The sequence below is a fragment of the Astatotilapia calliptera genome, chromosome 1 (genome assembly GCF_900246225.1).
Source record: "Astatotilapia calliptera chromosome 1, fAstCal1.2, whole genome shotgun sequence".
Classification (NCBI taxonomy): Eukaryota; Metazoa; Chordata; class Actinopteri; order Cichliformes; family Cichlidae; genus Astatotilapia; species Astatotilapia calliptera.
In genome coordinates, this window is record NC_039302.1 from 8637279 (window position 1) to 8659087 (window position 21809).

Sequence of the window (21809 nt, forward strand, 5' to 3'; positions counted from 1 at the left end):
CTGGAAAACAGTTACCTGGAAAGAAAGCCAATGAGAGAGAAGAGAGTGAACCAAAAATTGGACATTTGGGTGCTGGACAATAATAGCAAAAATGCTCTAAAGAGGTGAGGGAACATGTAGAACTTAATGATCATTCTTTGTAGACTTTGTATTACTATATTGCACATAGTCACAGTTATGAAAAAGGCCCCATATGACTATATGACTGCTGCAACCCTAACTTGGATAAGTGTTTGAAAAACTCATTCAAACTCATCTGAAGTTTTTACTAGATACTCCTATGGTACCAGTTTGAAACCCCTACATCACCTCTTCACAAAGTTGGGTGTCCACATCTGCTCGGCTGGGTTATGACAACACACAGTTTGTAATTTTTGTTGTCAGCAAAATTAGCAGCAAAAAGACTAAAACAATCTCTCAAATTCCAAGAAAGTTGGGTTATTAGTTATCACGGTTACTCATTGCTAAGACAGCATCAGACAAAGCCTGAAATGAGGTCAAAAACCTCCCCTTTCTGTTCCTGAGTTGTGGGATAAAATAACCTCCAGAAGAGGGTTTTAGCCGGAAATTACTACATCACCACCCTTTGCCTATAAAATGTCATTATTTCATCATTTTATTCTGTTAGACAAGCCTGTGAAATTTTGTCGTATGAATTCTTGAATTATGCCCAAAAACTCATTTTTGAGAGGTCACAGTGTCTCTAAGTAGACAAGCATGCCAGATGTAATGAAATTCCCTTCAGGCATCCAAAACCATGGCAAGTACAAGAATGAGACAGTTTGCTGGACGGACAGAAAATACCTCTAATGGTTGTCACCACTGCAGAGTAATCAAATGTAATGAAGCTGCTTTAAAGGTAAAATGGTATTTTTGCTTATGTACAGTGCCTGTACACAAAACAATATTTAATCACCAAGCACCTGATTACTTCGCCAATCATAAGACCAAACAAAAGTGAGTGGTTAATAATTTGTCGGACCAATAATAAAGCTTTTTTAACATTTCACATTAGCAGCTTCTTTATTTTTCATATACCTTCATCAGATCAACACATAGTGTGTTTGACAACAGCAAACTTTTATGCTGGTAACTGATAAAACTGTAATAGGCTTCAGCTCTGCTCTTGAAAAGTGCATGGGAACCAGTCGTAAAGCAAAGTAGAGAAGCTTCAGCATGAGAACGTCTAAGTGCTTGAGTGGCTGACAAAAAACGCAGACACACACACACACTTGAATGAATCCCTATCAAAGTCTGTAGTGCCTTGAAGATAGCTGTTCACACAGGCTCCCTATTGAGCTTTAAAGAAACGTCGCGTTTTGAACTGGTAAAAAGAAAAAAAAACCCAGATGTGACAAGTAAACAAGGGCATCTAAGAAGAGTTGATGCTATAATTTATAAACCACAATTTTGGGTTAAATGTTTAAAAAAAAACTAGGGGAGGCACAAAATTAAAGCTGTGTTCAGTTTTTCATTATAACCTCCTCTGTGTCGAATGTCAACAACAAATTCCACTTCCTTTGTATTCAGTCTGGCGCGCTGCAGGATGTCATGGGGTCTGAAAACTTTCTGAAGGCATTTTACTTCTACTTTTAGAAGACAGATAATCTCTATTTTAAAGTCATGAAAATTGATTTTCACTCTGAAGCTATAGAATGATCCACGTCTGGGGAGCCAACTTCAACAAAGTTAGACTAAACGTATTAAGATCAGCAACCACGAGTGGCTGCCAGAAATGAATGTAAATGAGAGGCATGCTCTTACCGAGACCTTTGCTCAATTCATATTAGGAAACAGAGCTGGTGGAGAGAAAGCTTTGCGAGAATCTTTGAATAAGGACATGGGAGCATGAAGGATGTCTACATGTTGAAGAATTGAAAATTACACCCTATGTAAAGATTAGTCTACAGTTGCACCACCAAGAATGCTAAAAAGATTCAGCTATATACAGAGCGTAAATTCTTGCTGCTATTTTTATCCTGTAAAAGGAAAGGCAAGCCATTTAAACAGAAAAATAGAATGTATGGCTGGGCATGTCGGGGTAAATGGAGTAAATTACGGTGGACAGAGGGAGATGAAAGGTGTGCGGAAAGGAGATAACATCAAGAAAAGCAGCGTGGGGGAAAGAAAACAGCCTTGTAATTTTTCTGTGTTAAACTGGGCGTGAGACCGGGAGTTAGCAGCACTGAAAAAGTGAGTTATGGTTTGTGGTTTTCACTCAGCGCTAACATCTCAGTAGAGCTCTCAATAAGGAGGAACAGACAAAATAGACCCTTCAGAATGTAAGAGGCCATGCTGGTGCCTCACAGCCGGAGAGGACAGGCAGGGAAAAAATAAAACAACTACCAAGTGGGATGTCGAGTGTGAGCTGTTAACTGAAAATTATTGTCATTGGTGACAATGGCTGTCAAACACACTCTGCCTCAATTTCCTTTTCTTATTGTTGACAGCAAACTTAAACAAATTCAATCCATCCAGCAGCAGTCCCACCACTTGTAATACTTCTGTTGTTGTACAGATAATGTAAATGAAAGTGCTTAGGTATGCTGGTGGACATTGTTTCCTTTGGGAACTGCCTAAGTCTGCCTTATGTTCCCTGATTTCATGCTAATCTGACCTAAGAGCTGCTTACTAGTTTTTTAGTTATCATATAGATAACTTCTCTTGCAAAACGAGCTGCTGCTTTAAGAAAAGTTTATATACACTGTGTGATGTGGACCTTTTACACAATGCTCTTATATTTAACATTCAGTTAAAGTAAAAAAATAAATAAATAAATAAATAAATAAGAGCCTACTGGTTTATTGATGACATCCATTTTTCACTTATAAATCCAGACTCATGGCCCAGTATCTATTACAGAGGAGATTTTCAATCATCTCTGAGACATACAGTCCTCCATCCAACAACTCCATATCACAACATCAATAACACAAAAAATGAAAGCACACAGGAAGGACAAAAGTAGCAGAAGTAGCTTCAAGCACTTTCAACACTTTGTTTACCTCTAGGCTTACTGCTGGTTTGTGTAGCTTTATTATGACTTTTGTCTTCTCCACAGAAAGTAACAAAGTTAAAGAACCAACAACACCACAAACATGAACAAGAGTGGCACATATTGGCTGCTGTTCGACACACTTTTAACAAATGACACAAGGAGTAATACCGATAGGTTACAAATTCAGCACCATGCCAGGACTGTAAGCATTACGTACAATAGGTGCTGTTTTTTTTATCTTGCAATAATATAAATGCAACATAAGTCAGAGCAAAGCCTGTGAGCTAAAGTGCTGCACATCACATGGCTCACTCGCCTCACATCATATAGGAAGGCACACCCTCCCCATTTCACGATCTGTTTAACCCTCTCAGGCTTAAATTAAACTTTTTGTTGCTAATGCACAACCAAGTCCTGCAGTGGTACTTCTGAGTAAAAAAACCTCATAAAATATCTATGTGGGACAATCAGGTTGTTAGTTTTTAACTGTTGCAAATTGGCAACGCCTGCCTTGAGAGGGTTAAACATTTTAAAACACACAGCTACAAAGTGCTTCAAAGTTTGGATAAAGCCACATTTTAAAGACGAGAAACACTCAGAGAGCGCAGCCCGCTGCCAGGGCAGCTCACTCTCTGGGACTTATTTACTTTTAAGGGACATTACTGTATTTTCCATATATTTATTTTGGGGGGTTTTTTACTTTAAGAAGTTTGTGGTGCAGTAAAAGTTAACACATTTGGGTCAACTTCAAAGAAAGGCAGATGTGAAATGCAAACATGAGATCGGAGGTCAAATGCACTTTATGCCATACTTTTAATATGTTGAAAATAAACACCAGACTTGACACGAATCTACACCTCTACAGAGTTTTATCAAAATTCAATAAAAACCTCGTGGTTACAGACAGATTGATTCTACCAAAAACCTCGTCTGCTTGGTTCCAACATACAGACACACAGTCAAGCACACGGCCTCACATTCATTCCTACATACTCACGTCAACACAGATTAGAAACCACTGATTCAGGCGTCCTGGCTTAGGAAGGCTGTTCGCAAGTTTAAAAGCTGCAACCTCGTGGCTTCCTCCGGATTTACAATAAAGAGCGTGGAACAGTTAAAAGACCCTGATCAGATGATCCGAGAGGCCAACTGCTGGTTTGAGGTCTCAGCATGTTGGCCTTTATATTTTATTAATAACACTTTAAAATAAATTCTGAATTTCACTGGAAACCAGTGAAGGTAACCAAGAATGAAAGCACCGGCTAGGTTTTGTCATAATGTTACTTTTAGGTTTAATATTTAAATGCGATGGCGCGATATGGCAGCCTCGCTTCTGTCAGTCTGCCCCAGGGCAGCTGTGGCTACAACTGTAGCTTGCCTCCACCAGTGTGTGAATGTGAGAGTGAATGAATAGTGGCATTGTAAAGCACTTTGGGTGCCTTGAAAAGCGCTATATAAATCCAATCCATTATTATTATTTCACTGAAATGCATTTTGAGTGGCCAGAATACATCATGGAAATATACATGGTTTATATACTTTTTAAAAAGGTAAAGAATTTGTGTATTTACCACAACCCAAAAGGTCAAATGTAAAAGTATTTTTAAATACCCTCTGCTGCCTTTACTTAGTTACACCCATCAGGGCCATTAAAGTTTAATGTCTCTGTATCTTATCTAGTAGTGTGCCTGTTTGGCCCGATAATGAGTTTATACTGGCTGTATCATAGCAATTTATAATTTGCTCTGATATAACTCAATAGTCTGCAGTGTTGCTTACTATTAGTGTTCATTATTCTGAATAATAACCTCCATCCATCCATCCATTCGCTTCCGCTTATCCTTTTCAGGGTCGCGGGGGGCGCTGGAGCCTATCCCAGCTGTCATAGGGCGAGAGGCGGGGTACACCCTGGACAGGTCGCCAGTCTGTCGCAGGGCCAACACACAGGGACAGACAACCATTCGCACTCACATTCACTCGCACATTCACACCTAGTGGTAATTTGGATTATCCAATTAACCTATCCCCACAAGTTGCATGTCTTTGGACGGTGGGAGGAAGCCGGAGTACCCGGAGGGAACCCACGCAAACACAGGGAGAACATGCAAACTCCACACAGAAAGATCCCGGCCTGATGGTGGAATTGAACTCAGGACCTTCTTGCTGTGCGGCAACAGTGCTAACCACCGTGCCACCGTCCTGCCACTGAATAATAACCTTTTCCCTTTATTTTTGAAACATAGTTTTGCTATCCTTCACCTTGATTTACCCAAGACGTCCCATTTTTTCTTCTGATATCAAGCAACATCTTGTTTCCTTGCAGGAGAAAGATTATAATCAGACACTCAAGAAACACCTTGCACGTTACCTGTATTCAGCATAATACTGAGTATTTAGTGCTTTGCTTCTTGGCTCTTTTTTCTTTTTGCGGGGCTGGAGAAAAGTGTGCTATAAGAACATAGAGCTGAAAACTGCAGGAATAAAATATACTAGGGGAACAAAGCTGCACCAGCTGAAATCTGGGAAAAAAGAAAAGAAAAGCTGTAGTGAAGGAACATAAAACTGAGGGAAAATTGGTAGAGTGAATTTAGAACAGAGCAGCGCATACAAGCACACACACACAGAGCTGCAGGCGGCAGTACAATGCAGCCTTGTTACATACACCTTCAGTACAGCCAGTGTTCAGGGCAATTATCCAGGGAGCAGCCACACCTAAGCCCACAAGTCGATCACAGAGCTAGAGTTGGGCAAACATCACCAACTGTGACTATTAAAGAAAGTGCTCAGCACCTCCTCTCCCAAACACATTTTCACAGCTCCAGTCGGAGCTAGGCGCCATGTGCGCCGTAAAGCAGTGAGGGAAATGCAGACAGCGAGAAATGTCAGATTGAAAATTCTAAATGGAGAGAGCAGCTTTGGTCTTGGACACTTTTTGCAGGCTAAACGTAAACAGTGGGGTGGCAGCTGCCAACTGTCCAGAGCCATCAGTTCATCAGTTTAGCCATGCTGGAGCTGATGGAATGTGTGAGGACACATTGGGGAAAGGAAGCTGCTTCCTTCGTTTAACCGTGTGCACATCCTGGAATATGTTATGGTAGTCTGACTGACTGTCACTGTGAGATGGGTAAAAGCAGGAGATTCCATGAGCAGCAGTCAGCTGCATAAAGAATGTAAGCATAACTTTTTTTTTTCCTTTTTTCTAAAAGGGAAAAAGTGCCCAAAACATGCCGATAGATTTATTGATTGCTCAGTGTAATTTACTGAGGTTCTGTTTAATATGTGTATGTTTGTTCTAAAGTTTGTCTTATCTCTTGTTTTTGTTACCACATTTACAAACTTGAATTATGCATTTTGGCAATCAGCCTGATGTGATTCATATTATACTCATTATTTTTCATTAACACTGAAAAAAAAACGCACCCTCACTGGCCACTTTGTTACGTACTCCAGTTCGACTGCTCATTGAAGCAAACACCTAATCAGCCAATCACATGGCAGTAACTCAGTCATTTAGGCATCTTGACATGGTCAAGATGACCTATGAAGGTCTAAATCAGGGGTCTCGAACTCCAGGCCTCGAGGGCCGGTGTCCTGCAGGTTTTAGATGTGTCCTTGATCCAACAGAGCTGATTTAAATGGCTAAATTACCTCCTCAACATGTCTTGAAGTTCTCCAGAGGCCTGGTAATGAACTAATCATTTGAATCAGGTGTGTTGACCCAGGGTGAGATCTAAAATCTGCAGGACACCGGCCCTCGAGGCCTGGAGTTCGAGACCCCTGGTCTAAATCAAGCGTCAGAATGAGGAAGAAAGGTGGTGAAAAGGTGGTACGATTGTTCATGCCAGGTGGGCTCATCTGATTGTTTCATAAACGACATACCTTCTTAGATTTTCTCACACAATCTCTGTAGAGTGAATGATTGGAAAAAGAGAAAATATCCAGTGAGCTGCGACAGAAGCTACAATTCAAACAAGCTCACAGAAGTTGCATCTCAACATCTACAGCATTCAGATGGTAGGGTCAGAATTTGGCATAAACCATGTAAGAGCATGGATCTATCCTGCTTTGTATCAACTGTTTAGGCTGGTGGTCGTGTAATGATGTGGGGAACAATGTATTGGCACACTTTAAGTCGTTTAGTACCAACTGAGCATCGTTTAAACGCCACAGCTTATCTAAGCACTATTGCTGACCATCTCCATCCCTTTATGACCACAGTGTACCATCATGGATAGCTGCTTCCAGCAGGATATGTCAAAGCTCAAATCATCTCAAACTGGTTTCATGAACATGAAAATGAATTCACTGTAGTCAAATGGCCTCCGCAGTCACCAGATTTCAGTCCAATAGACCTTTGAGATGTGTACAGGAGAGTGTCAACCTGGTACTGGAAACAAGTATCTAATTAAGTGGGTAGTGAGTGCAGTGTTTGCATTTTGGATTTAAGTTAGGTGCTGGAATGATTATCAGAAGAGGACAGGACAAAAGCATCACATTAGGTTCTTCACAATATTGTCAGGGACGGCTATGTGGCAGCAGAGTAGGACCAAAATGCAGGACTCGAAAATGAAGCTGTTGAACAAGGCTTCGTGTGATCTGTTTTTTGGCGAAGGAATTGGCTGGAAAGATTCAGCACATTCACGGGGCTTCATCACACCGTCACTAGTGCTAAACTTACATTAACAAAACACAACATACGAAAATAACTCAGGTGAGGAAAAACCAGGAACTAGACTATAAGAAGGAAACTGAACACAACAAAGAACAGAGGGAGACTCAGACAATATGACACACCAAGTAATTAAGGGGGTGGGAAACACCAGGGAGCACAGCTGAACAGAATCTGACTGACGAAACAAGAAGAAGCCAAACAGAACATAGAAGATACTATTGAGACAGAGGTCGTACAAAAAATGAAAACTAAATATCACATACCCTAATGTTTCCACAGACTGGAAAAAAAGGGAAACTCAGTCATGAGGAAATAATATTCTACTGAAAGGATGAGATATAGAGCTAGAACATAAATCATATCTCTAAACCCAAAGGAAAAAAATCGTGAGCTCACAGAAAGCTTGACCATGGCAGATACAGCCATGCTTTAGGTCAGCTTGTGCTGCTTTTGAATAGCATTATGCTGCATTTTGTGTTTCTAATATTCCATCCTTGACATTTATATCAGTTGTCAGTTATATCAGGAGAAATAACTGAAAAGCCAGTCAATGTCAACAAACTGCAGCCTCCGAGCATGCTCACAGTATGCATGAACACTTTGGTCAATTCATTTTGAATATGATAGCCTTCGTAAAGGTAACCTTGCTGTTTACAGAGGTGCACCTACTGGAATAACTGGCAGCTGCATGGGTGCATATTACAGTGTTTAATCTGTTTTTTGTTTTTTTTTTTAAAGATGTGGGCAGTAGTTTAAAGGTCTGCGTAACACTAACTAGCAACTCCAAAAGGAAGAAAATGACCTTCAGATCCCTGTTTGTTTAGCACGGCAGCTCTATAAAGAGTGGGAGTTTTTTCTAGCACAGATTTTTCCTATTTAAAAGTCCTATAGCTGCATTGGATTGTGGTCACAACAACAGTGTGGCATCTGTTTGTGCGCATACAACTGGTTTTCTCACTCTATAATAATGTTTATTTACATGTGTGCCTTTTTGGCACACATGTAAATATGGTAAATATGTTTTTTTTCCAACAGTAAGAATAACACAAGATGGGCCCAGAGGTAAAAGATTATCTCCTGTTTTAGACCAGATTTCCAGAAGCAATTTAACTCAATCTCAGTTGAGATTAATGTTTAATGTGCCACATGAATACTGGGGCAGCTTCATATGGGAGGATTTAAGACCTCTGCTAACCTAACATAAGGGTTGTATTGTATGGCAGAGAATTCCTCTGCACTTTGCCAGACCAGCCACAACTTTGAGAAGTTAGCGAGGCCTTAAGTTCCTCTAACCCCACATGGAGAAAAAAAAGGAAAACTAATGGGAGGGGATAGCTTCAGGAATGGTTGGTATTTCGAAATGTTGTTCTTCTCCACAAGTTTATTTTTGTCTCTTTCATCGAGACCCAGGAAACCCTTTCTCTGCCAATCAGAGAGCTCCATCCCCAAACATCCCCAGATATCCACAGTCACAACATACAAGACAGCTAGTATGGACAGTGGCTCACAAGTATTAAAAACAGACAGGCCAGTGTTAGAAAGAGTTTTTTTTTTTCCCTTATTGGTGATGAGTGAGCTCAAGTATGATTAATCTAATCCCACCTTTAAGTAAACGGAGTGCAACGTTCATTAAACAATTCGCACAAGATAAACGGCACCAGGATACGGTTATCACCTCTAAGTAGACAACCTCAGCCCATGAAAGCTTTATATTTATCAACGTTAAATCTCTGTAACAAGGTCACTGACATCTCTGTTGGAGCTAGAAAATCGACGGAACATAGAAAGTAGCAGAGAAGAGGAGAAGTTAGAAGTAAGAGCCTAATAGTTATGACAAGAAAAGTGACTTACCGCTCACTTCTCTCACGGCTGTCTCTCTTCTTTACTCAGTCTATGACAAAACTTCTCAAATCGGTCCCTTAACCGCACTCGGTCTCGCCCTCTCTCCCTCTCCCTCTTTACATGGACGCACATGTGACAGCCGCCGAGCAGCGAAATGGCGACATCTAGTGTTCACTAGCGCTACAGCACTGAAAATCAATAATCATCTTTTGTGGAGCGGAGCGCCCCCTGACAATTTCCACAGGTTATTTATGGGCTAATTTAGTCTGACACAGTGGGTGATTTCAAAGAAGCATCCGATGAATACAAATAACTACATAAAGTAAAGACATTTTTTTGTCCACGCACAAACATATTGATGGTTTCCAAGCTAATACTTGATTTAAAAAAAACAACAACTAACACTGATATTTCCATCACATACCTGCAAAACACTGATTTTCAGAGCTCACAGTGTTTTGATAAATATATATTTGTCCAGCAAATCAAAAGAAATGTAAAGAGTCTGTGCCTTGCAATACATTTTCAGCATAACTATGTCTGCTAACTATTTAACCGTTTCTCAAGCTTGGCAGTAATTTCCCATTAAAATTCATCCATACTTAAATAAAAATGTCAGATGTCACATTTCAAAATATCTAGCAGTTATGCTGACATTTCACTAGTGACGCCAGTAATAAGGACACAGAAGGGAGGTTTTTGGCTCAACATCACTGACTTCCAAGGTGTAGAAGAGCTGGGGTGTAAAGAGGCCGAAGCTCTGGTAAAATAAAGAACAGTAATTAATGAAGCTGGTTTTACACTACCAGTGTCCCTGATGCTAGAAGAGAGGTCATAAGGACACATCACCAGGAAACCTTGAATAAATTTTGCTCTATTCCCATGTGAACTTTGACCTCCTGGTGGCAAAAGTCAGAAGATCTCCAACATCAGTAGGAGTCAACCTGTACAGACCATCTGCACCACAGGCTCCAAGTGCTCAGCACTATCAGCAGACCGAAGGCTACTCCACCTGTGGGGTTCAAATATTTGATGTACTTTTTCTTTTCTAAAGTGCTGACAAATTGAATGATGGCAGCACAAGCTGAATGACATGGTTGAGAGATTGTGATTAAGTGTGCTGAAAGCTTAAAAATGCTCAAACAAAACTAGAAAACATGCTGTCTGCTCTTGTGGAAAAAGTGTTGTATATTTCAAAGTCAAGTATGTAAGATGCCCTCAAATACTGATGGGATCCATTTTTGATGAGTACGACGAGTAGATTTTGCTACACTTTAAGAAATTGGACACGTGTTCTCAGTAGATCTCACACACAGTGTAGATGAAAAATTTGCATGCAAGCTCTATAAAGATTGATCCTTTATTCCTTCAGCCCTGCAGTCATTGGAAAAAGAAAGCTTTCACAGAACTCTATGCAGCCTTATGAAACTAAGTACACACCATGATTCAGTAGCTTGCAAAACCACCTTTAGTGGCAATAGCTTGAAGTAACCATTTTTTCTATGACTTCATCAGTCTCTCTCATTGCTGTGAAGAAAATTTGGCCCAGTCTTCTTTGCAGTGTAGGGAGTTCTAGACTTTGACTGGGCCATTGCAAAATGTTTCTTTTTTAGACATTCTGCTATACTTTGGTATACAGATAAATTCAGGGTTGACTCAATAATTGCAAAGTGTTCATATCCTCTAAGAAGCCCAAACCATCACCCCTCCACCGTTGTGGTATTTTGTGTTTTTGCCTACATGCTGTGTTTGTTTTGCGTCAGATGTGCCACTGTGCATTATGGCCAAACATCTCCACTTTCATCTCGTCTGTCCAAAGCACATTTTTCCAGAAGAGTTGGGGTTTGGCTCAGATGCATCTTTGCAAACAGAAGGTGTGCTGCCATGTTCTTCTTAGAGAGAATAAGCTTTGTCCTGGTAGCCTTTCCAAACAAACTATACATGTTTGGCTTTCCTCCAATCATATTGTCATGAAAGTTAATGTTTAACATGCAAACTGAGGCCTTTAAAAGTCTATATAAAGTCCAGTGAATACATTTTTTCTTTTCAACATGAATGTATGTCCAGCAAGGACTTTACCGGAGGTAAAACACAAAAGTTACATCCTAAATGAAAAAATGTAAACTTTATTTGCCCTTGGGGTAGCCATTGTTCAATAAATATGCTCAATGTATTTTATTTGTGGTTTGTGGTTTGATATCACATGTCAACTGTGAGGTACCCCAGAATATAAATCTTCCAGTCAAGCAGCCCTACAGGCTATTAAATATAAGCGACAATATTATTGCTCTGCTAGAACCTGGGGATTGACGTGCTACTTTTGAATACAGACAGATTTGCTGAAAGGCAGGAAGGGTAATCACACCAAATGTAATGGTTTCTAAAATGAAATTGTTCCCATATTACTGCAAATCAGACTGAGATACAGGTGGCTGTTACTGGAGGGCTCAAAGATTTGTCAGCAACAGGTGGCCCAGCGGAGTTACAGAAGTAATCAAGCAATCAAAATTACATAAGGCCATGGCATATTGTTAAAGTGCAGAGCAGACTCTCTTGCCATAGTGTAATTAAATATTCAGAAGGTTAGACTTTTCATCTAATATTCCATAATTCACACAGTAGTTTAAATGTTACTGCACAGTGGGTAAAAAGTTCAAGTCTGTAAGTGAATTTTTTCAATACGCTTTATTGCACCAAAGTGCTATAAAGCCGCAAATAAATGAATAACGATTTAGAATATGGGAACCCGTAGAAACGGTTATGCTAGCTATTTATAAGTCCCCCAAAACTGTGCATCATCTTATATGCTCCTTATAATGCAAAATAGAGAGGATTAATATGTATTGTCCTAAAGAAACTCTCTGGATGTACAGATGCATCCAGATACAAAGTGAATAGCAAGTCTCAACAATACTTCCACCAGTCATTTGACCGGTATGAATCTGTAGACATACCTATGTGGAATGAAACTTAAAGCGACCGTTTTTATTGCTGGGAAGATTTTTTATAAGAAACAAAGTTGATAAAAAAAAACACAAAAAAACAAACAAAACCAAAACCTCAAAAATGAAAACTAGAAGCTAACAACTAAGAAACACAAGGAAAACAAACCAGAACAGGAACTTTGAACTAGAATTAAGCCAGGACCACGAAGGGTGAAAGCACAGCACGGAGAGAAACAACTACAACTAACAGAGAGAAACACAGTGTTTAAATACACAAGCAGGACAACAAGAGGATGGGGAACAGGCGGTAACACAGCTGGGACAAATCAGACCTAAAGAGACAAGGGGAAGCACAACCAGACACACTGCATACAGGACAGGGCCTATCAAAATAAAACAGGAAACACACGACAGGCGCTGACGAGACACTGAACAGAGGGAACACGGAGCACAGGGACAGGAGTAACAAATTACGACATGAGACACGACTGACTGGTGCAGCAAGAAAATAAACATGAAGACAGAACTAAACCTATACTAACTAAACCTACATGAGGGGCAAAGGAACAAAACCCAAGAACTATAAATCACAAAGCAAAGAAGAATGAGAGAAATACAGAACTATAAGCCAAAAGACTAGTAATGATAAACCATGATGAACTCAAATATTAATAATAACACAGAACACAATACAGTGGGTCACCGACCCAGGACTGTGACAATATTCTTTTAATCATTGGTATGGGAGCAAAAACACCAAAAAGAAATACAACACAAGGTATAGAATTTCTTCAACAATGGTGGAGGTAGTCATAGATTTTAAATAAACAAAAGTACTAATATTGCTACACAAAAATACAACATCACAAGATGATGTTGTGCATTAAAGTGTAATTAAGTAAGTTTATGGAGATTAAATAAATAGCTATCAAAAGTACACACTGGTCTGAAAACAGGCTCCTATATTTGGGAGGTTGTTTTTTTTTTTACTTTACCACAGGTCGAGCCAGTGCAACAGATTGCGAAAGATATAAGAAGTATCTGAGCTCTCCACCACTGAATGAGAAGTATTTTTTTATATTTGGTGTTGTTGTTCAGCACTTTGGTCAGCCTTGTTGTTTTTAAAAGTACTTTATAAATAAAGCACTGGTATAGTATAGTAAGTAAGGAATAATATAATGAATTGCCCGACTGGTTTCCATTTTTAAAATAAACTGTAGACAGACGTTATAAGTGAACTTTTTTTCTGCGCACTTCCTCTAACAGGTCTCTGCGCGCCCCGGATGACGCCTTCCTCTTTTACGCCGCGCGCTCCCGTCCTCTTACGCTGGGCGCTGTGACATTCCTCCCGGTCTCACGTGTTTTGTGTGTATAAAAGGGTCCCAGTCTCGCCTCATTATGTCTAGCGGGTCACCAGACAAACGGCGAAAGATGGAGTCGGCGCTGAACCAGCTGAAGAAGCACACTGTGGTGGTGGCAGACACGGGAGACTTCAACGGTAAAACCCGTTTTATCCCATGCTAACGTTAGCTGGTTAGCATGCTAACTAAGTGACAAGGAAGGATCCAGCGTTGAAGTGAATGACCGCGGCGGTGTCGATGTCATGAAGTGGGTGTGAGCATCGAAGTGACTGTGTTTAGTTAGCCAGCTAACGTTAGCTATATAACTGTTTCATGTCAGTTGGAAATTAGTTTTCCGGTTAACTACTGAAGTAGATGATCCTATTACTGGTTATTAACGTTACTTAACATTATCTACGTACTATTAGCTGCACTAGCAAACAATGCAAACTGAATAATAGCACACCTCTCTTTTAGTCTAATAAGAATGTTGTTATCTTTATATAATAGAGTATGTGTGCGGTGTGAGCGCAAAATTGATTAGGCAAACCAAAGTTGCAGACTACTGTGTGCACACTGCCTGTGTAAGTGGTTGTAAAATCAGACTATCCTTCCTCGTTTGTCCAGTTCTTGTAACAGAGGTAAAGCTCATGTTTCTCAATAGGTCAGAATGAGGAACAGGGCTGGAAAAATATTAGATTTACACTGTGATGCAAAACCAGATGGTTCGTCGTGCACCGCCTGCGCAGTCAGGATGACACGACAGAACTGGACTCATGTTGCCAGGCATGACTCTGGAAAGCTGATACTCCCAGATCCGTATACTTTTTATTTCTTTAGCCTTTTGCTGAACTATAAACTTAGTTTATTGCCTGTAATTTAAACAAATATGTTTGTGAATGCCTCCATAATAAGAATGGGCATAACAAAAATGCTGTGCAATACAGTCCAGTCATGTTAAAATTAGAGTTTTACCAAAAATTGGTCTGTGGTGAGAACATTAAGAAGGCTTTGGCTTTAAGTATATATTAATCTGATTATCACCAGTTATTCATAGTTGTCTGTACTTTTAGATTTAATTGTACTTGGAGAAGTATGTATTTTTCCTAGTACAGTTTGCAGATGCTTTACAGCAGGAGTGTCACGTTTCACTGGTCTGTTGAGGCGACAGTTGTGATTTGATGCTATTTAAGTGAAATTGAATCGAAATGGTCTGACCCACTTTAAGATCAAAGTAGGCTGTATGTGGCCCATGCTATGAAATGGGTTTGACATCCCTGCTTTACAGGAAGAATAATGTAACCCAGCAGTTTGTACTAGCAGGAGTAAAAAAGTTGAAGAGCAAGAATTTTCCAGAAAGAAGCAGATACTTTTTGTGATCAGCTGTCTCTGTCACTCAATGCTGATATACACATGTTAATCTTAACTGCTTTGAATACCTCTGTCACTACCACCATCAATAAAAAAACAAAGATGTTTTGCAGAGGGTTGCGATAAGAGAAGTGGTCAGTCGAGATTTGCCCAACAGCTCATCTGTCTTTTATGAAATGCATTTCTCGTCTTTCACCTGTTGCAAGTTTAGACATGCGTGTTGCAAGACCAGGTCAAGCAGAAACATGTTTGCTTTCACATGAAGACATGGTGAAACACAGTTAACCAACACAGTTTTGCTTAATTTAATGAAGTGAGGGGATAAAAAGTTCTCAGCAGTGGACTAAAAGTTAGTGGAGGTTGCTCTTATGAAATTTGGCTACTTAACTAATTAGCCGGCTTGAATATTGACGTTTTAAAGGAAAACGTGCATTTTGTTAGGGTTTCTTATTGAACAAAGACTCAAAAGTTTACATAAGAAATATGTGATTTGTCTACCAGGATCAATACAGACTTTGAGTTGACATTGAGATCAAGGCAGTAATGTTTATGTATTTGCAGGTAGGTTATGGATATATGTTTAGTATACAAACGTGTCTTTATGCACACAACGTTTTAACTGACCAGTCAAATTAAACTCATTCACTGATTTAAAACAATGTTTTTATTTTCTTATGCTGTGGGTAATTAGATGTGATCTCCTGTGCTTTTAAATGTCCCTCACCTACCAAGTCATGCAAGTGCCATCATCAGTTTATTTGTAGGAACTCTGAAGTATAGTGTGTGTAAATGTAATTACACTGGCACATATACACAGTCTTGTTTATGATCAAATTTATGTCGAAACTTCACTGTATTTTACCTGCTTAAACACCTTTGGCAGTGGAAGTTTTTTGGATTCCTTTTTTTTTTTTTTTTTTTTTTTTTTTTTTATGTCAAACCTTAAGTATTGGGTATGTTGTCATAATCAGCAGTACTTGAGCAGTTGATGACGAGTGTCCAGTTCAGACCTGCTGACCTGTAGAAGGAGGGGGTTGAGAGATAACGTGCAACAGGACAGACACAGCCTTTGTTCTGTGGATGAAGAGTTGGCAGCTCTGACTGAACCATGCTGCTACTATTCAGTGCTGACATAAAACCCCTGTGGTGTGTGAAAAGGCCCCACCACTCATGCATTTCAAATAAAATTTCTGTCCTGTGAACTGCAACAGGTTGTTTTCTTTAAGGCCTGTAGACTGGGGCATACTTTCAGTTGCATCATTATTTCCCCAGGGGTTGCCACAGTAGATGGATCCGCATGTTGATTTCGAACAGATTTAAAAAACAAACAAACAAACACAAAATGAAAACACCACATGCTCTTCCTGACACAACTTTGATTTATCGAGGTTTGGGACCAACACCAGTACAGTAGGTTGTGCTCTCCATCCTCAGGCTATATTTTTGGGTCACCTTCTGACCTCAAACCAGGGCTCTTTCATGTGTTAGATGAATGTGTTAACCACTGTACCACAAAGGCATTGCTTTTAGTCACTCAGCAGCAGTCTTTAAAGGGCTACCAATTAGCATAGCATTATTTCAGAAGGGGCTGCGTCTGAAACACCATCCCCCCTGTGGTCAATGCTGTGTTTGTTTTGTTATGTTTCATCTGTAATTTATTATTGCAGATTAAACATATTTAAACACATGGTTGGTACTTCTCTGTACTCCTGCTTTAATCTAGCCTGGCTAACGGGGTGTTTATGTGACTGAACTGTTTTGATCTGTGTTCCAATACGGCAGCCATTGATGAATACAAGCCTCAAGATGCAACCACCAACCCATCTCTTATCCTGGCTGCTGCTAAGATGCCAGCCTACCAGCAGCTAGTGGATCAGGCCATCAAGTATGGCATGGCCAAGGGCGGGTAAGTACAGTGCACAAATGGGTCAAACACACTGTGGCTAAACTGTCCTTTAGTTAAATAGATGTTGGACTACACTGGGGGATATTTTGTGCCTCTTAGATGTCTGCACATTACACAGCTCGTCTGTGGAAGCTCTTAGGACATTCCTTAATTTACAGCAGTGAATCCAATAAAATGTGCATCTTTTCTGCTTAAACCTGATATCTGATGGATTTTTTTTTTTCTTTAATATGTTGTCGATTCATGTGGCATGGAGTTTAATTAGACATTACACACCTTAGTATTTAAAAACACCTTTCGTGCCTCTTGGAAAATATGATGGGTGATAGGAAGCGCGTTTGTCTTGTTTTCCCAAAGCTACATGGTAAACTGAAACACTGTGTGAACAGAACATGTTAAAGACATAGTAAACACCTAGACCAGTAGTCTATGATTTTACTAATGTGGACTTCTCAGCCATTGTGTAATGTGTTCTAAAATTAAACAATTTGAAGAAATGTTGATTGGTTTTCTGACTTGTTGTCATTGTAACTGAAACGTGGAGATGGTCAGCCTTTTTGTCTCTGTCTCCATTAAGATCCGAAGAGGAGCAGGTAGCAAACACCATGGACAAGCTGTTTGTGAGTTTTGGGCTTGAGATCCTCAAGAAGGTCCCAGGCAGAGTCTCAACTGAAGTGGATGCCAGGTACATGCAAACCTATAACAAAGTGCTATTAATGACACAAGATGTGAAATGTTTACTGGCTTGAGCTTTTCAAATCTACACAGTAGACAAAGAGAAACTTTAAGCAATGAGGCAAATTTCAGAGGAGTTTCAGATAAGATGCCATTCTTGCACAAAAAACCTTTTATTAGAGGGCAGCACATAAGTGTTTCCTAATATATTAGTGTCATTCAGAGCATTAGGGAACATTTAAGAGCCTGAAATTTGAGATTTTTAACCACTTGTTTTTTTTTAACCAGCAGCTAAGTTGTGTTATTGATAATAAACAACTGGTAGAAGCTAATTAACTTTCTCTGAGAAATACAAATTGATTTAGCAAACTCTTATCATTTATGTGTTCTCTGTAAAACCAATGGGGGGAAAAAGTACCTGAATGATTGAGCTACAGAATATGGCATTTATAGCAATCTCTTAAAAGCTGTTTAGCATTTAACTTGTTGTCACAGGAAACACAGTCGCAAAACAAATAAAGCAAAGAATACTTGCTCTTAGATTTTAAAATGCCAAACAGCTGTGTTGGTTCTCATTTATGTCACAGGCTGTCTTTTGACAAAGATGAAATGGTTGCAAAAGCCCTGAAGCTCATTGCGCTTTATGAAGAGGCAGGCATTAGCAAGGAACGCGTACTCATCAAGCTGTCATCAACATGGGAAGGAATCCAAGCTGGGAAGTGAGTATGAAGTGTGCTATACTCTCGGATGCTGCACTTGCGTATGTGTGAGTGAGTGTATTTCATTTTGAAAGCATAAAGTCTTCTAGAGAAGGAGCAGCGCTTTTTTTTTTTTTTTTTTTCTTCAGTCCTATTACTGATAAAGAGACCCCAACATATATGAGCCCTTTAACTGACCTCAGATTAAGCACTGCTTTCCAATATTTGTTAAATGAATTATAGCAAACATGTAATGGAACATCAAAACACGTTCGCATAAAATCACAGCCGGTGTATTTCACTGGTTAGTCACGTCTGTGTTTACTTCTCCCCACAAACAGGGGCACATGCAGCATGAGTGCAATAACAGCTACTCAACAAGTGTGAAACCCAGCAAACAAACCACTATTTGCTGTTAAATCATCACATTTTGTTGTAAACCAGTGTAAAAAAGAACATGATGTAGCTTTTTACCCTGACAACATGGCTGCTCATATCTGGTGCGACAGTACCCACAGGCTAGAAAACAAAGTGAAAGAAAGAAACCCCTCAGAAGTCAGTGGGCTAAAGAACAACATGTTAGTGTTTTCATGATGAGCTTGAGCTTGGCCCTTTGAGATGATGTTTGAAACGGGAGCTGGTATAACATTGTGTGTAACTTATTTCTGTTATTAATGTGTTCTAAATAAATGTTTTTGTTTGTTTTGCTTGTTTGTTCAGGGAGCTTGAGGAGAAGCATGGTGTTCACTGCAACATGACGCTGCTGTTCTCTTTCGCTCAAGCCGTAGCCTGTGCCGAAGCAAAGGTAACACTTATATCGCCCTTCGTTGGACGCATCCTTGACTGGTATAAGGAGAATACAGATCGCAAAAGCTACGAGCCACATGAAGATCCAGGTAAAAACACTGCAGTTATCAGACGATATTGTCAATCACCAGTTTATTTGATACACATGGCTAAAACGGACTTGCAGTAAATCTTGTGTTTTACTTTATCCATTGACTGTATCATTCTGTGGTTGCTTGTGTTAGAAACGCAACAGCATCACAAAGCTATTCAGTGAAAAGAAATGTTTAATCACAACTCTGCTCGTCAGATGAGAACAGTTTGATTTGTGGATGGGTGTGCATCATATCCCTTTTTTCTGCATTATTGTATTCTCACAGTTTAAAAACAGAGCTAATAGAGATAATTTGTTTAAAAAGAGGTGTAATTAAAATAAATGAAACTTCATCGAAGCTTCTGCAAGTGGATTACAAATTACTGAAGAAAATGGTCAGAGACACAGCAGCTCACTTATAATGCATGTGTTCAGTGTTGCTTTAGCTTTGTGGCAGTGCCAGATGATATGCAGTTAGGGAAAAGCATTTATACAGGCTTTAGTAAGTTGATGAGACATCGATTAAATTATAACTTCTACAGTGACACTGTGTGACAGCTTACCTGTCTGAGGTAAAGAATGTGATTTGATGTTTGGATCGATCACCTCTGGGATAATTAATTAATGTAATTACAGTTTCTGATGTTGCAGGTGTATTGCGTGGCAGTATTGTGTAATATAATAATGAGTCAGCCATGTAGCTGAAAATTGGATTGATTGACACCATTACCTTAAAAATCAAACTGCTACAACAGTTGTATCTTGATCAATTGGTGACCTCTTCTTCTTTGGTTGTGTATTTCTTCTTCTCAGGTGTGGTGAGTGTGACCAAGATTTACAACTACTACAAGAAGTTTGGCTATAGCACTGTTGTGATGGGGGCCTCCTTTAGAAACACAGGGGAAGTGAAAGCCCTCGCAGGCTGTGACCTGCTCACAATCTCCCCCGGTCTGCTGGCAGAGCTCAGCCAGGATCACAGTGCTGTCACGGAGATGCTCAGTGTGGAGAAAGGTAGTGCTCTCTGACTTTAAAAAGATGCAGAATATTGCTCTCTGAAGTATTTTTGCCAGTTTTGTGTTAATTATGTTAGGGTGGATTAAAAAATGAGAACTTGGTCTACCCTAGATTATTGTGGTTTGAAGCTTTTAACTGGATTTTACCAAAAACATATTTTCATTTAGTTTTAAAATCATTTCTGGCTAGAGTACATTCTGTGCTACTGATGAGAACAATGTGGTTCTCACACCTGTTTAATTTACATGTAACAACAAAAACGTGTGTGCAAGACATTTCCTTGTCAACAGAAAGGGCGTTTGCTCTAAACTCTAAACTAAACTCTAGTACCACAGTCACCTTATCTAAAAACTAAACAGACCTAAAAATGCACTTTGGGTTTTTTTGGACCAGTCACAAGTCTGCCACACATCCCATCTTTTCTGGAGAGTTTCACCTAACCATTTAAAACAGATTAAAAGATCAGAAGCACAAGCACAAGCTTTCTATTGCTCTGTACAAGTAGGACTTGTTTAATTATCTTCTGGTTTATGTTTCCCCAAAACCTAGGGACACTTTCCCTAATGCAGAGAAGAGTATTCTAGATGCATCAGGACAGCTTTTGATTGAAATCTGTAAGCAGCCTTTCTCTGCTGCCACATTGAACCTGATGTTTTTGATTTTTGCAGCCAAGGCCTGTGATCTGGAGAAGGTCCACCTGGATGAGAAGACTTTCCGCTGGGAGCACAACGAGGACCGCATGGGTGTGGAGAAACTGTCTGACGGCATCCGCAAGTTTGCTGCTGACGCCGTGAAGCTGGAGACCATGATCAAAGTAAGATTGTTTGATTAAACAAATAAATATTACACATTCATTATGCTGTCTGCCTAAGCTATCTCCAAGTTATCCTTTTTCTTGATTTTATTTATTTATTTATTTATTTATTTTTCCTCTCTGAAGGAGAAAATTCTGAGTGTGAAGAACGGGCAGTAATTGAAACACATGTGGTGTGTCATGCCCTGTGACAAGAGGTATGAGGAATTGGGGACCAAGGCAGTTAAGAAGGTTAACTCCTTCTTAAAAGATCCAAAGCAACGGTGGGCCTTCCCCTCCTCATCTGATCAAACTCCAGAGATCCTTCTCCCAAATGAAAACCTTTCCTCTCGTGGGCTGGTACTGACCAACAAGCTTGTTTATAAAATTGTCTGATTATTAACAGAAATTTTTACCTGAAAGGAAAAATAAACAGCTTCATTGAAAAGATGTTATGAGGCTTAACCAAGTCTCTGTGAATGATGTCATGTGACTACTAGAAGGGAACATGGATGCTTTTTTTTTTTTTTTTTTTTTTGGCAAGACAGGACCATAGTTTTGGCACTAACTTTATTTTTTATTTTTTTGCCCTTGACCATGTAACAATTACATTTCTACCAATCATTCCTCCTAATGTTTGATCTTTCAATAAAAAAGCATCTCAGTCTTCAGAGT

The 21809-nt window shown here is 39.6% G+C and overlaps 2 protein-coding genes across 3 annotated transcripts in view; one reads left to right on the forward strand and one right to left on the reverse strand.

Moving 5' to 3' along the window:
- The window catches only part of tspan4a (tetraspanin 4a), a 163174-nt gene extending 153519 nt beyond the window's left edge, over positions 1–9655 (reverse strand). The window contains exon 1 of the mRNA XM_026162126.1: positions 9522–9655. The gene's annotated coding sequence lies outside the window, so the exon portion shown is untranslated. The remainder of the gene's footprint in view (positions 1–9521) is intronic.
- A 4102-nt stretch (positions 9656–13757) lies between these two features.
- On the forward strand, positions 13758–21805 carry taldo1 (transaldolase 1). Of its 2 annotated transcripts, XM_026162209.1 has the most exons (8): positions 13758–13955; positions 16951–17074; positions 17652–17759; positions 18337–18468; positions 19168–19343; positions 20141–20338; positions 21010–21155; positions 21282–21805. In XM_026162209.1, exons 1-8 carry the CDS (start codon positions 13856–13858, stop codon positions 21312–21314), a joined length of 1017 nt encoding a protein of 338 aa, XP_026017994.1. In that variant the 5' UTR covers positions 13758–13855; the 3' UTR covers positions 21315–21805. The 2 variants fall into 2 exon arrangements, with proteins under 2 accessions (XP_026017994.1, XP_026017989.1); XM_026162204.1 differs by lacking the exon at positions 21282–21805 and having other exon boundaries at positions 13768–13955; positions 21010–21188.
- Positions 21806–21809: the final 4 nt, after the last annotated feature.